This window comes from Dromiciops gliroides, chromosome 2 (genome assembly GCF_019393635.1).
Source record: "Dromiciops gliroides isolate mDroGli1 chromosome 2, mDroGli1.pri, whole genome shotgun sequence".
NCBI classification, from domain to species: domain Eukaryota; kingdom Metazoa; phylum Chordata; class Mammalia; order Microbiotheria; family Microbiotheriidae; genus Dromiciops; species Dromiciops gliroides.
This window is the reverse complement of record NC_057862.1, coordinates 674,479,252-674,495,622: the sequence shown is the minus strand read 5'-3', so window position 1 is coordinate 674,495,622 and position 16,371 is coordinate 674,479,252. Positions and strand designations below refer to the sequence as shown.

General features: G+C 50.0%; 1 protein-coding gene across 1 annotated transcript in view; it reads right to left on the bottom strand.

Moving 5' to 3' along the window:
* ADRA1D (adrenoceptor alpha 1D) overlaps window positions 1-15,436 on the bottom strand; it is a 64,767-nt gene extending 49,331 nt beyond the window's left edge. The window contains exon 1 of the mRNA XM_043989940.1: window positions 14,275-15,436. Coding sequence (XP_043845875.1) covers window positions 14,275-15,394 — 1,120 coding nt within the window. The 5' untranslated portion in view covers window positions 15,395-15,436. The remainder of the gene's footprint in view (window positions 1-14,274) is intronic.
* Between the last annotated feature and the right edge of the window lie 935 nt (window positions 15,437-16,371).

Here is a 16,371-nt window from a genome sequence, read left to right as displayed (position 1 = left end):
TTATAATATATCTTTTAATAAACCCTTAAAAGCCTAAACTCTTGGTGAATTTATTAGTGATTTTAGCCAGTTTCCCCCCAAAACTGGGGGAGGGGCAGATTAGAACCCACGTTTAGATTTTTGAACAACACCACCCTTTAGATGTTAGTAATTATTAGATTTAGATGTTGGTTCAACTCATTCATTTTACAACTGAGGTGGTCAAAGGTCAGATAAGTTCAGTGACTTGCTTGAGGTCACACAGGAGAGTCAGAATTTGAACCCAGGTCCCCTGACTCCAAGTCAGGGATCTTCTCCATTATGTGACTCTGACTTGAGCTAAGTAGCCCCAGGGGCTCTGGAGAGTCTCTTTTGAAAGCCTCAGGAGAGGCGCTGATCTCTAACCACAAGGCGCAGGTAATGACCCTGCATCCCTGCATTCATTCTGGAGCAGGCACCAACTCTCACAGAGGTTGAAGCCATTGGGACCCTTCTGTCTGTGTCCTCCCTTCCCCTGGAGTTTTCTCCTGTCCTGCACTGCTGCTCTGCCCCTATAGCATCGCAATCTCCCCTGTCCTTCAGGGCCCCCAGATCAAAGGCCCACAACCCCCAGGCGGCCTTCCCACGCTCCCCTGGTCCAGCCCCATCTCTCCCTTCGCTGATTTCCTGCAAACATGGAGACTCTGACATATGCACTGGGGCTCTTGGTCATATCCTGTCTTCTTCTGTTGCCTGACTCATGGCTGTGAGTCATCCCTTCTAGCTCCCATCCTGCTTTGCCCCTCCTGCTAATCTGGGAGCTCTCCTTAAGAGAAAGAGGGCACACAAACACTGCTTGTCTACACTCCCTCCTCCCCTCCATCTCCTTGCCTCCCTCACCTCCCTCAAAGCCCAGCTGAGATAGCACCTCCTCTGGCAGACCATTCCAGATCCCCCCAAGTCAGAGCCCTCTTCTCCTCTTGAATTATCTTTGAATCATTTTGTCTTTGTCTATCTGTGAGCACGTGGGTCCTCTCATTGGAATGTAAGCCTTTTGAGGACAGGACTGTTTTCTTTTTTGTCCAGGGACAATACAGTAACTCACACGCTTTTTTTTTTTTTTTGGTGAGGCAATTGGGGTTAAGTGACTTGCCCAGGGTCACACAGCTAGTAAGTGTTAAGTGTCTGAGACCAGATCTGAACTCAGGTACTCCTGACTCCAGGGCCAGTGCTCTATCCACTGCGCCATCTAGCTGCCCCAACTCACACACTTTAAAAAAAAAAACTAGAATGACCATTTTTTGCTACCAATCCATGTGTGTCAGCAACTTCTCTGCAGCCAATATCCTCAGAGAGCTTCTTGAGAGTCACTGAGAGTTAAGTGACTTGCCCAGGGTTACACAGGCAGGATGTGCCGGAGGCAAGACCTGAACCCAGGTCTTACAGATGCCAAGACTGGCTTTCTATCTACTACCCATGCCACCTCTGGTCTGTCACACAGTAGGTGCTTAATTAATATTTCTTGGATTGAATTGAATTGAATTGAATGGTGGGGGGAGGGGGAAGAGGGAAAAGAACCAAGCCCATGATAACCAGGCATGTTCGGGGTCCTGTCCTAGTATTTTCGAATTCTCAGGTTGGAGATGACTTGAGAGGTCATATTGGCTATCCCCCTGCCTTCAGGCAGGATTCCTGTTGTTTTCTTCTAGAATTTATTCCTGTCTTTGGATCACTCTGTGGCTGTTGCATAGTGAAGTATTGTTCCTCAATAGCCACTTCCCAAATTTGCTGATGGTTCCCTGGGGAGCCTGCCTGAGATATGGGGCTGCCTAGCTGGGAGAGTCTTCCCCTTATCCCCTAGCCAGGAGGACAGGTCTTGGAGGTGCCCTGCATCTGTCCCAGGGATTCCAGGCCCAACTTCCACCAAGTCCACACGCTAGCTTGGAGCTTAGCGTGGCACAGCGGCCCTACTTCTGAAGTCAGAGAGCCTGGATTCACATCTCATCTCTTATGATTACCACTGATGTGACCTTGGACAAATGACATAACCTCCCCGTGACTCAGTTTCCTCTTTTTTTTTTTTGCAGGGCAATGAGGGTTAAGTAACTTGCCCAGGGTCACACAGCTAGTAAGTGTCAAGTGTCTGAGGCCGGATTTGAACTCAGGTCCTCCTGAATCCAGGGCCGGTGCTTTACCACTGCGCCATCTAGCTGCCCCCTTAGTTTCCTCTTTTGTAAAATAAGGAGGTTGGACTAAGCAGCCTCTGCCCTCTCTTCCAGCTTTAGATTTATGATCTTGGTGCACAAGGGGCCTAAGAAAAATATTAGAAAGGAAAGAACATGAGTTTAGGAGTCAGAGAGACCAATAACAATTCTGTTATTAGTTCTGAGACCTTGAAGAAGGCATTCACTTTTTTGGGCCTCAGTTTTCTTTTATTTATTTATTTATTTTTTGGTGAGGCAACTGGGGTTAAGTGACTTGCCCAGGGTCACACAGCTAGTAAGTGTCAAGGGTCTGAGGCCGTATTTGAACTCAGGTTCTCCTGAATCCAGGGTCGGTGCTCTATCCACTGCACCACCTAGCTGCCCCCTCAGTTTTATTTTCTGTAAAATGGTGGCCAGTGTAGGTTTGGATTAGATTATCTCTAAATTTTATTCCAGTTTTAAATCCCATGATTCTATGGAAGGCTGTGTCTTTTTGGAAGGCTACCCCTGCAGGAGCATGGTCTCCAGAAGGCCACTGCAGAATGATATTAACAGATATTTACATAGCATTTCAAGATTTACAAAGCACTTTACATACATTATCTCATGTGAGATTCCCTACAACCCTGTAAAGTAAGGACTATAGGTATCATCCCCCTCTCTACCCTGGAAACTGAGGATTGGCAAAATTATATGATTTGCCCAGGACTATAAGTACTGGTGTGCTGGTAAATATTTAACAAGTGGCTCTCCAGAAAATTTTTAAAAAAAAATTTGTAGATCATATCTTTGAGTTTAATTTACATTAGTAAAATTTTCTCCGTCACTTTTTAAAGTCCAGATAATCAATAAAACAATAAACCAAACCCTGATTTATATCACTTTTTTGGTGATTTATGAGGTACAAATGCTCAGAATGAACATTTAGCAATTGGCTCTTAAAAATTCTTCTATTTCTACCACACCCCTGCTTGTGGGTGTCAGGTAGGATTGGGGCTCACATTTTCCTTACCCAGAAGTCCAGCATGCTATTTATTACTCCACACTGGTTATCTAAAATGCCCATCTGCCCCACTCTGTCTCTCTGTGTCTCTGTATCTCTGTCTCTCTCTGTATCTGTATCTCTGTCTTTCTCTGTCTGTCTTTCTGTCTGTCTCTCTGTGTCTCTGTCTGTCTCTGTCTCTCTGTATCTGTATCTCTGTCTCTCTCTGTATCTGTCTCTCTGTCTGTCTGTCTCTGTCTGTCTCTGTCTCTGCCTCTCTGTGTCTCTGTCTGTCTCTGTCTTGTCTCTCTCTGTATCTGTATCTCTTTCTCTGTCTCTGTCTTTCTGTCTGTCTCTCTGTGTCTCTGTCTGTCTCTGTCTCTCTGTATCTGTATCTCTGTCTCTCTCTGTATCTGTCTCTCTGTCTGTCTCTGTCTCTGCCTCTCTGTGTCTCTGTCTGTCTCTGTCTTGTCTCTCTCTGTATCTGTATCTCTGTCTCTCTCTGTATCTGTATCTCTGTCTTTCTCTGTCTCTGTCTTTCTGTCTGTCTCTCTGTGTCTCTATCTCTGTATCTCTGTCTCTGTCTGTCTCTGTCTCTGTATCTCTGTGTCTCTGTCTGTCTGTCTTGTCTCTCTCTGTATCTGTATCTCTGTCTTTCTCTGTCTCTGTCTGTCTCTCTGTGTCTCTGTCTGTCTCTGTCTCTCTGTATCTGTATCTCTGTCTCTCTCTGTATCTGTCTCTCTGTCTGTCTGTCTCTGTCTGTCTCTGTCTCTGCCTCTCTGTGTCTCTGTCTGTCTCTGTCTTGTCTCTCTCTGTATCTGTATCTCTTTCTCTGTCTCTGTCTTTCTGTCTGTCTCTCTGTGTCTCTGTCTGTCTCTGTCTCTCTGTATCTGTGTCTCTGTCTGTCTCTGTCTCTGCCTCTCTGTGTCTCTGTCTGTCTCTGTCTTGTCTCTCCCTGTATCTGTATCTCTGTTTCTCTCTGTATCTGTATCTCTGTCTCTCTCTGTATCTGTATCTCTGTCTTTCTCTGTCTCTGTCTTTCTGTCTGTCTCTCTGTGTCTCTGTCTCTGTATCTCTGTCTCTCTGTCTGTCTCTGTCTCTGTCTCTGTATCTCTGTGTCTCTGTCTGTCTCTGTCTTGTCTCTCTCTGTATCTGTATCTCTGTCTTTGTCTCTGTCTGTCTCTCTGTGTCTCTGTCTGTCTCTGTCTCTCTGTATCTGTATCTCTGTCTCTCTCTGTATCTGTCTCTCTGTCTGTCTGTCTCTCTCTGTCTCTGTCTCTGCCTCTCTGTCTCTCTCTGTTTAGTTATTACTTCAGCAAATTGTTTGGAGCATATAGAAATGCAGTCCCTGAAGGTTTGGGATGGGAGCTTGGTGAATTTCAGGAGGTCTACACAAGGGTTACACAACTAGTCTGGGAGAGGGAAGGACTTAGGAATCCTCCCGAGGAATAGAGGATAGAATAGGGGCCATGACCGTGATCCCTCCCCTCTGAGTCCAGGCTCTCGCCTCAGCCCTCGGTCTAGGCTGTTCAGCTGCTGCCCTTAGAGAGAGCCTAGAAAGTGGATGATTTTTGAGCGTGCTTGGGAGAGAGAGTGCTGAGGGAGAATGGCTGATCTGCATTTGTAGACAGGAAACATGGTAGGGGATGGAGGTAGGAGACAGAAAGACGCTTCACGTTGATCCCGGTCTCTTCTCCAAAAGCCTGGCAAACTGCTTCATTAAAGGGAATGTTCAACGGGCTCTCAAGAAGTCCCATTAAATCTCCTCAGCTCGGTGAGCATCTTCCCCTTCTAAGAGCAGGATTCTCTCCTCTTCCACAGACTCACAGAATAGAGCCAGAGGGATGTCTCCCCCTCATTTAACAGAGGAGGAAATGAAGCCTCGGACAAGGAAAGAGACAAAGGGACTTGAGATGGGTGACTCTGGACAAGTCCCTTAGTCATTCCGAGGGTCAGTTTCATCATCTACACAACGAGGTCAGAGTAGATGATCTCCCAGGTTCCTTCCATTTATACCATTCTAGGGCTCTCCTTCCTGGTCTTATTTCCATCTTAATCTTGGGACTCCCCAGTGGGGAAAAGGTCCCTTATGGTCACTTTTCACTGAGGGAATGGAGATGCCCTGTGGTTTCACCTTCAATGGCTTCCCCTGATCCCTACATGCCAGATTCCCCATGTCCTGTCTGAGGCTGGGAACCGGGTTCCTGGGCCACACTCACCACCCCCTTCAAGAGTGTCCACATATCAAATGACCAGTCAATCAATAGATATTTATTAATCGCTTTTGATATGCCAGGCCCAATGCTGGGTGGTTGGTTTAAAATACAAAGATGAAGGGGAAGCTAGGTGCCACAGTGGATAGAGCACTGGCCCTGGAGTCAGGAGGACCTGAGTTCAAATCTGGCTTCAGACACTTGACGCTTACTAGCTGTGTGACCTTAGGCAAGTCACTTAACCCCAACTGCCTCACCAAAAACATTAAAAAAAAAAGATGAAAATGCAATTGTCCTTTACCAATCACAAGATTTAAGGCTCTAAGGAGCTTAGGAGATATGAGTCCAAGTATCTTATTATGTAGAATGAAGGCCCAGAGGAATTAAGTGATTCGCTTAAGGGACCGCAACCAGTTAACAGCAGAGTTGGGTTCTGAACTTAGATCTTTGCAATCCAAACCCATAATAATCTTAGCCAATGTTGGGATGGTGCCTTAAGGTTTGCAAAACACTTTCCATCTGCTTTCATCTTCAGTCCTCAGCACAATCCTGTCAAGGAGGTTCTATGTTATTATGTCTGCTTTACAGGTGAGGAAACTGAGGACACAGAGAGGTTGTGGCCTCTTCCGGGTCATGGAGCTAGGAAGTGTCTAGTTGTCGGTCAATCGACAAACATTAAGTGCCCACTCTATGCCAGGGCCTGTGTTGGCACCCGAGATACAAACGAAAAATGAGATGATCTGAGTCAGGAGGATGCCAATCCAGGTTTCCTAACTTTAGTCTACTGTTCAATCCATGGGGCAACACTGCCCTTAGCCTGAAGAGGCGCTTAGGGGGCTCTGGAGTCGACCTCTCAGTCCCTCCTGATCCCTGTGGTTTCTCTGAGGTCCTTACTCATAGAAGGAGACCAGTGAGCATCCGATCTCCTCTTCTGGTCATTGACCCTGGGTTGTTATGACAGCTCATGAGGCGAAGACTTTGGTGGTGGTGGTGGGGTATCCTGCCCCGTTCCCAGATCTCTTTCTAGCTTTGGGTGGAGCATCCATAGACCCCACCCACAATATCTGGATTATTCTATGCCCAGTCTGGAGCTGCTCTTTCTCCCCCTCCCCTGGGGCATTGTTTTCCATTTGGGTTCTGCATGGCTTCTGGTCTCAAGCTTGTTGCTTCATTCTCCCCTCCCACATGCCATTTCTAACCCTAAGCCCACTGACTCTACAGAAGGAGAAACTGAGGCTCAGATGGTTGGATCTGATTTACTCAAGGTCAGATTCAAACTCAGGTTCCCTGACTCCAGATCCCCCATCCGTTCCACCATACCTTGATCCCTAGATCTCCCTCCCCAGGAGATGGACTCCTGGCATCATCAACCCCCAAGCCCTGCTGATTGTTCCACTTTCCTGACTCTCCCTCAAAGGCCATCCCATCATACAGAGAGAGAAACTGAGGCTCAGGGGGTGAGGTAGATTGGCCAAGGTCACACAAGCAGTAAGCAATGGAAATGGGATCTGAACCCAGAGCCTCAGACTCCAAACCCAGACCTGGACATTTCTCATTTTGGTAAAATTAAAAAAAAATAATAAAAGCTTTGTTGACATTCTTTGTTTTTATATCCTCTTGGTTTCTGAATATCCCTCTCCCTTCCCTATCCAATGAACAAATAAGCCATGTCCAATAGCATTTGTAGCATTCCACACCCATATTCCCCACCTCTGAAAAGAGAGGAAGGATCACTTGAAATTCCCTAACAAGCCTCCTAGGTTGTCTTCCTGTCTCCACTCTCTCCCCTTCCTGGCCTGCTAGATTCACCTTCCTATGACACATGCTGGATGATGCTACACCCCTGCTCAAAGCCTCTCAGTAACTCCCAGCTTCTTATTGATCAGGTTCGTGCTACTCAGCTTGACATTTGAGGCCCACCACAGCTTGGTTCCAACCTGCCTTTCTGACTTGCTCTCCCATTTCCCCAACATATCAGCCCCCCTCCTTCAGAATGGCTAGTCTCTGGACTGTTCCTCAAATATCAAGTGCCTGTTTCCCACCTCCACACTTTTGTTCATACTGTGCCCCACACAATCTCCACCCTGAATGCCTTCTTTCCTCCCCCCCCCCTCAATACCACTCATCCTTCAGGGCTCACCGTAAGCCCCTTCCCTCAACCTAGGCCCCTTCCATCTCTAAAGTGCAGCATTTATGTCTTGTACTTTCTACCAGATTGGAAGCTTCTTGGGGGCAGGCCTGGTGTTTTGTACTTCTTTGTATTCTCAGTATTTAGCACCTTGCCGGGCACATTGGAGACTCAATCACTTTAGGAGGATGAAACTCAAATGTCTCTTCCCTTTCCCCTTCCTCCATCTTAGTCCATTGAATGGCTGGCCTTCCAAGGTCCAGTTCGAAGGTCACCTCTTCCAGGAAGCCCTCCCTGTCGTGTCAGCCCCCAGCCAGAAATCATGAGCGCTTCCTGCTCCCAAGTCTCTAAGTCTTCTACGCTATGTCTGTTGTCAGGAAAACCCCACCTCTGACACAAGTCACTTGCCTTCCCATCTATAAAATGGACCCAATCATTCCTACAGTCCCTATATCAGAAGACATTTTATTTTTTAGAAGGTCAAAGGAAATGATAAAAGGAGCATATAAATGTCATGTGTTATTATTCCTGTTCTTATTCTTTCCATTTCTACATTTGATGAATTTTGGATAGAAACAATCCTTGGAAAACTCAGGGAAGCAGGTTGGTCTAGTGGAGGCAGAGGGCCTGGGTTCAAATTTTACATCTGATCCTTCCTACCTATGTGACTTTGACCTTTCCACCACGTCACTCAGCCTCCCTGGGCCTCAGTTTCCTTATTTTTAAATTGAGGGAGTTGAACCCGATGACCTCAGAGGTCCTTCCAGATTGGGATCTTTATGGCCTTGGGGTACCTTCTGTCCCCAGATTTATGATCCGATAAGCTGCTGCTCTTCTTTGGTTCTGTCCGTTTTTACTATTCTCCTCTCTTGGGCCTATCACGTTCTACTTTACACCAAAATAATTCTTGACCATGTCTGATCCCACTGTGGGGCAGTGAGCACCCTGTAGCAATGAAGTGGAATGGCAGCCAGATTTGACACCCAAGGACCTGTGTTCAAATCCTGGCTCTGCCGTTATCTAGCTGGATGACCTGGGACAAATCATTTAATCTCTCTAGCCTGAGTTCAAATTCCACCTCAGACCCTCACTAGCTATGTGACCCTGGGCAAGTGATAGGGCCTATCTCAGCCTCAGTTTCCTCATCTCTGAAATAGGCCTAATAACATCACCTTTCTCCCAACAAGGCTCTCGTGAGGATCAAAAAAGGATAACATGTAAACAAACAGCTATGCAAACCTTAAGGCGCTATACAAATGTCAGGGTATTATTATTATTAAGGAATGGCATTTAATTAACATTAATTAAATACTAATTAAGGAGGCAATGTAGCTGGTAGAGCAGTGGCTCTGGATTTCTAGTGCTTTAAGGTTTTCAAGTCGCTTTACAAATCTTATCTCATTTGTTCCTTACAACACCGGGCAGTAGGTGATATTATTTTCCTAATTTTTCAGATGAAGAAACCGAGGCAGGCATAAGTTAAGTGACTTGCCTGAGGTTGCGGTTAATAAGTATTCAAACTCAGGTCTTCCTAAGTTCAGTGCCCTTTCCCTGTGCCACCTAGATGCCTCCATGTGCACTGTTCCTGGCACATAGTGCATGCTTAATAAATGATCTTTCTATCTGTCATGGACAGCTAGGTGGCACAAAGGATTAGGGCACCAGGTCTGGAGTCAGGAAGACCTAAGTTCAAATCTTGCCTCAGATGCTTACTAGCTGTGTGACCCTGGGCAAGTCACTTAACCCTGTTTGCCTTGGTTTCTTCATCTGTAAAAGGAGCTGGAGGAGGAAATGGCAAACTCCAGCCTCTCTGCCAAGAAAACCCCAAGAGGATTTGTTAACAACTGTTAACAACTGAACAAAAAAAAAATCTATCTGTCTGTCACATGGTCCCGACCTTTCCCCACCCCCTGCCCTGGTTTGCCCTGGTTTTCCCTGTTACGGATCCAGAATGGGCGCCGTCTCCAGCGGCCCCTGGGCCTGCGTGCAGGGCATTTAGGAACAGAGGGCTCGGCCTCTCTCCTTTGCACCTAGCTAGGGTTGGCTGACCCGACCAGTGAGCTGTAACCTTGGAAGCTACAAGACAACCATGAGATGCTCTTCTGGGAGGACGAAGTGAGGGCAACTGGGCTTCTCTGGAGGGAGACTAATGGGCTCCCTCAGGCCCCTGTCTCCCCGGGGCCTTCTGGAAGCTCTTCCCCGACTTCTTTCCATTTCTGCCGCAGGACTAAGACAGGGCAAGTCCCAGGGGAGGGGGCGATTTCACAGTGAGACAAGCCCCAGAGATGGGCTGGCCCAGCCTGCTCCTTTTACACAGGAGGGAACACGGGCCTGGGGAGTCAGGGGCTTTGCTGAGGTCATGCAGGTAGCAGGCAGCCAAGCAGAAATCGGAGCTCAGGTTTGCTAGTGCCGGCGGACCAGCCTCCCTGCTACCCCACGCTGCTTGCTAAGGACAGCAGGGGCCGAAGGTGGTGAGCAGGTGCCAGGCAGGCCATGGTGTTCAGGAAGCTTCCAACCTGCAGAGAAGGCACTCTGAATAGAAACACCCCCGCTCCAGTCCTGTGCCCCTCCTCCCCCTGCCGGGGCCTCCTGCTGAGCCCAGCATGGCCTGGAGATGTGCTCAAGGACATCAGGGGCCATGCTCAGGAGGTCCCTGGAAGCTTCGAGAAAAACCCACCAACAGCCTTTCTCTTTCCCTTTGGGGGCTCCTGTCCTTCCCCTCCCCTCTCCCCATTTGGCTCGGTGAGCTGGGATAGAGGACCTTATGGGTGCTAAAATAAAGTAGCTCATAGCTGGAGGGGTGTGTGGTGTGGAGTGTGTGTGTGTGTGTGTGTGGAGTGTGTATATGTGCGCTTATGTGTGGTGTGTATACATGTGTACTTGTGTTTGTGGTATGTGATGTGGTGTGTGGTGTGTGATGTGTGCATGGCATGTTGTGGTGTGTGTGTTGTGTGGTATGGAGTATGTGTATGTGAGCTTTTGTGTGTGGTGTGTGTTTGTGTGATATGATGTGTTTGTGTGGTATGGGGTATGTATGTATGGTGTGTGCATGTATGTTTGTGTGTGGCATGTGTGATGTGTGTGTATATGTGGTATGTGGCGTGTGTTTGTGTGATGTGGTGTGTCTGTGTGGTATAGGGTGTGTGTGATTTGGTGTGTGTATGTATGTTTGTGTGGGTGTGTGTTTGTGTGTGTATGTGGTCCACAAAGGAGGAGTAGGTCTCTAATGAGCTCATCGTGGTGAAAGGCACGCTTGTTCCTGTTCCTGTGGGCACTGCTAATCACAACATCATAGGTTTAGAACAAGAAGGGTCCTTAGAAGTCATGTCCAACTGCCTCATTCGACAGATGGAGAAATTGAAGCCCAGAGAGGTTAATCCGCTTGTCCAGGGTCACACAGATGGTAAATGGCAAAGGTGGAATTCAAACCCAGGTCTTCCTGATCAGGGCCCCTTCCACTCTATCACACTTTTGCATAGATGCATATTACGGGGACACTGTCCACACAGCCCTATGAACACCCACCCATGCAATGCCACCACACAGTGAAATATACCACATTTACATTGACAATACTCTTAGAGACATACCTATCCAGGTATATACATGTGCACCCAAATCAAGCTGCATCCTCATTCTATACACACACCGAATTTACATGGACATGCAACACCATGTGCACACATGTGTACACAGAAATGCATATACGTACCAGCTCAACATGTATCTTTACACACAGGCATTCATATTTAGTATGGACATAGCTCATCTGTCCATGCAAGTATATACAGGTATATTGTCTTAAATGTATTTATATTTGCAAACTGGATATAGGCAAACCCAGCAATATGTGTGTATGTATGCATATATGTATGCATGCATGCATGTATATATGTATATACACATACTTCCCCTGCTTTGAATACCCTCCTTCCTCACCTCAGTTTCTACAATTTCATTCATTCATTCATTCATTCATTCATTCATTCATTAGTTCATTCATTCATCTATTCATCAATCACTTGTTCATTACAAATATAGCCTGCCTATGTTAGACTCGGAAGGAGGGAAGGAGGGAGGGAGGAAGAGAGAGAGACAGAGAGAGAGACAGAGAAGAGACAGAGAGAGAGAGAGAGAAAGAGTCAGAGAGACAGAGACAGAGACAGACAGAGAGACAGACAGACAGAGAGAGATGGAGAGACAGAAAGAGACAGAGAGACAGAGAGAAAAGAGAAGAAAAAGGAGGAAAATAATTAATAATAATAATGAGGTTGAGTCTGACTGAGAGTCTTCCCTCCCCCCACTACAATTTAGTGGGGAGACAAGACAGACTCACAGCAGCATAATGTACACGATGAATGCAGGAGAGAAACACAAGTGAGGTTGTGGGGAAGGGCTGATGTGGAAGGCCATCCACTGAAGGCTTCTTAGCAGGAGGGCATTTGAATGAAGCTTTGAGGATGGGTAGGAATTCCCAAATCAAAATACTCTGTAAAGCCACCAACTTCTGACCAACTGTCACTCACAGGGCAGACAAAGCAGCCTGGCTGAAGAAAGGTGACCTGCCAGGCAGCTAAAACTCCCACCACCTTGACCACCATCCCTCCTCGGACCCTGATGGAGACAGCACTCTGGACTAAGAGTCTTGGGAATAGCTACCTATCACTGATGAATGGTTTTAATCAATTAAGAACCTATTATATATCAGTTACTGAGGATGCAAGGGAATAAGAAGGAAGAAAACAATCATTCATTAAGTGCCTACTATGTGCCAGGCACTGCTAAATGCATTTCAGATATTATCTCTTTGGTCTTCACAACAACCGTGGGAGGGAGGTGTTATCCCCATTTCAAAGTTGAGGAAACTGAGGCAGACAGAGATTAAGAGTCACAGGGTACTGGGTTACAGGCTAGTGAGTGTCTGACGCCAAATTTGAACCCAAGTCTTGCTTACTTGGAGGTAAGCTCTTTATCTACTGTGCCATGTTTGGGATATAATACTTCCTCACTCCAAGGCCAGCACTATGTCATGCTGCCTGGAAATATAAAGATAAAAATGACATGGGACCTGTTCTCAAAGGACCGATGGAGGGGACATCCCATAGAAGGGATGTGAAAATGCATCTGTTCCAATCCCATAATTTTACAGATAAGGAAACAAACCCAGAGAGTGAGTTGCCCAAGGGGGAAAGAATAGTCAGGAAATCAGGGTTAGAGGCAGGATTTGAACTCAGATCCAGCTCATTTCCATTCCTCAAGCCTATTACTTGGGGATCAGACAAGTCATCTGACTTCTCTGGACCTTAGTTTTATCAGATGTAAAATGAGAGGATTGGATTAGTTGGCCTCTACTCTCCCTCCATTCTAAAGTGATGGTCAGCTATACCTAAGCTGTCTCCCCATTCATAAGCATGTGTCTCTTAATTCAACAATGCACTTGCCTGCCTGCATAAGCACACCACATTAATGTGCATCATTGCACACATGTGATAAATGGGTGCACACAGAGGTATGCATAGCCACTCACACTCATGGGAATCATCAGATGTCCTCATTGACTAGGAGGGAGCTACCCACATCTTCCTCTCTTGCCTGGGCTGTGGAGCCGGCATGTTCTAGGGGTGGCATCCCAGTTTGTGTCATTGCAGGGGTCTGGAGTTCTCCCGTGCACTGAGACAGGGGAGCGCTGCTCAGGGGACGATGTTATGTTGGTGCTCTGAGATGCTAGAACCTGCAGCTGGGTCACATTGTACTGAACAGAGAATTCTCCCCACTGAGGCTCCTGGAGTGAATGCAGGAAGCGGACAGCAGCACTGGTTCCTCTGCAAGGAACAGTGTGTGTGTGTGTGTGTGTGTGTGTGTGTGTGTGTGTGTGTGTGTGTGTGTGTGTGTGTGTGTGTGTGTGTGTGTGTGTGTGTCTAGGAGTGCTGCTGGTACTGTTCCCTTAAGAGGGGAGCTTACCTGGGCATTCCCAGGTTTATCTAAGAATGAGCGATGTGGCTTTAGCACATTTGTCAGAGCTGAGGGAGCTGAGAGGTCACCCAGCCTGACCTCATTTTACAAGGGGAGGAAACTGAGGCAGACCAGAAGCCAAAAGGGCCTTGTCCAAGGTCACACAACAAGGCAGTAGCAGAGCTAGTCCTGGGACCCAAGTCTCCAGACTCCCCGGTCCACTGCTTCTTCTCTGATGCCACTCCAAGTGATCCTTCCTTTGCAACGGAAAGAAAACCCAGGTCTCCACGTACCCTTTGCCTCTCAGTGTGCACCCACATGTGCCCGGCTGAGTTTCTCTACATGGGTATAATCCACAAATGGACAGAGAACTCAGGCACACCAAGAGCTGCACCTTCTCACACCCTTGGGCTACATGGGTTCTAGAATGGGAAACATCATGGAGGAGGGAAGTTTCATGGCCCTAATTAGAAAAGTCCGGAAGGGAAAGTTAGACCGACGATAGAATGCTTTCTTCCCTCTCTTAGCACCTGGATGCCAACACGAGTGCCCCCTACACACACTGAACGTAAACCCCCCCCCCCACATATAAACACCCAAGCGAACCTGACCCACCAACAGAACCTCTGTGCAGACCTTAATTTTCCCAGCTGTATTTTTATCAGCTTTGTTTTCTTTTTACCCATCCGTCAAGCTGGAGATGCCATCAACCAGAGACAATTCAAGTTAGGACGTCGGGGATGTGGGAGGGCAAAGAAGCCCGGCCCTTCTGCAAAGAGGCAGCCCTTGGGGGCCAGGAAAGGACCTGAGGAAAAGAGGTGTGTGTATGTCACTTACCTAGGGGCAGGACGAAAAAGAACGGGAACCAGCAGAGGACGAAGACGCCCACCACGATGGCTAGAGTCTTGGCCGCCTTCTTCTCCCGGGAGAACTTGAGCAGCCGGACAGACAGTGAGCTGCGGAAGTTGTGGCCCTTGGCGGCTCGGGTGTCCTCGGGGCCCGAGCTCCGGCAGTGAATGCGGAGGACGATGTCCGTGGACTTGCTCCGCTCCCTCTTGACCCCAGCCTCCAGGCTCCTCGTGGTCCTCCGGGCCACCACGTAGACCCGGAAGTACATGACCAGGATGACGGCCATGGGCAGGTAGAAGGAGCAGACCGAGGAGAAGACCGCGTAGCCGGCTTCCTCGGTGATGCCGCAGAAGCGGTCGTCCGGGGGCACGGGCTCTTTCCAGCCCAGCAAGGGCCCCACAGACACCACGAGGGCCACGGCCCAGAGCAGGGCCAGGATGGCGGCCGCCTTGCGCTCAGTCATGATGGCCGGGTACTTGAGCGAGTGTCTCACCCCGACGTAGCGGTCCACCGAGATGGTGCAGAGGCTGAGGATGGAGGCGGTGCAGCACAGGACGTCCACAGCTGCCCACACGTCGCAGAAGGCCCGGCCGAAGGCCCAGAAGCCCAGAACCTCCATGGTGGCCGAGAAGGGCAGCACGGTGGCGCTGAGGAGGAGGTCGGCCACTGCCAGGTTGACGATGAAGTAGTTGGTGACAGTCTGCAGGTGGCGGTTGCACGCCACCGAGAGGATGACCAGCAGGTTGCCAGCTATGGCCGCGAGGATGAAGGCGGCCAAGAAGACCCCGACGCCCAGCGCCTGGGCGCTCACCACCACGCCCCCCACGGCAGCTGTGTCGTTCACCTCGCCCGCGCTGCCGGGGCTGCCCGCGGGGCACGCGACCCCCGGGGCTCCCGGGAAGGTGCGGTTGCCCTCGCCGCCTCCCGCTCCGACTACGGCAGCACCCCCGGCGGTGGCAGGGACTCCGGTGACAACTACTCCCGGGCTGTCCGAGCCCCCGCCACTGCCGCCGCCCCCGCCGCCCCCTCCGCCGGCCCCGCTGCCTCCCGGCCCGTTGTCAGAGCCGTGCCCGTCGAAACCGACTTGGAGCAGGTCCGGGAATGGCATCCTAGAGGGCTGCCGTCGGGGATCGGACCCGAGGGAACGCGGGGCTGGCGGGGTGCGGGGAGCTGGGCATGGCCCTCCCGCTGCGGCGGCTGCCCTCCTCCTCCTCCTCCTCCTCCTCCTCCTCCTCCTCCTCCTCCTCCTCCTCCTCCTCCTCCTCCTCCTCCTCCTCCTCCTCCTCCTCCTCCTCCTCCTCCTCCTCCTCCTCCTCCTCCTCCTCCTCCTCCTCCTCCTCCTCCTCCTCCTCCTCCTCCTCCTCCTCCTCCTCCTCCTCCTCCTCCTCCTCCTCCTGCTCCCCTGTCAGCCCCGCCTCCCGCTCCCCCCTCAGCCCCGACGGGCTCCTTCCGACAAGTTCCCACGGGCACTGCGGGGCCTCGGAGCGGGCTGGGAAGGGCGGCCGGGGGCAGGAGGCTCTTGGGGGGCTCCCCTAAACCCAGCTCCAAGGTGAAGGCGGCGAGCCCCGAGGTGGAGCGAATGGATCTCCAAGCACGGTTAAGCCAAGCCGGCTAGAGCGGACAGGAGGCTGGGCTCCAGCTGCGGTGCGGTGCGGTGCAGTCCGGTGTGGTCTGTTGCGGCTGGGGTCCGGGAGCTGTTGGGGCTGCGGTCCAGGCGGCTGCCACCGCTCGTCTCCCGACTGCTCTCGGCTCGGGCTCGGCTGGCACTTTGGCGGAGGAGAGAGAGCAGCAAAGGGGGGCTGGGGAGCCGGGAGGAGGGGCCGTCAGGAGGAGGGCTCTGGGAGGGCGGGGGTGGGGGGAGCTAGAAACTCCTTTTGGAAAGAAGGGATCCGGAGGTTGGGGAAGAGAGAGGGAGGAGAGGGAGAAGGAGGAGGGGCGGGTCTGACTTTCCAGTGGGTTCAGGAGTGGGCAGCCGGCAGCCGCAGCTTGGGCTCAGCCTTCTGCCGCAGCCTCATTCCCTAATTCTCCCCTTCCCAGCTCCCCCTCTGTCCCCCTCCTCCTCCTCTTCCCCCTCCTCCTCTGTCC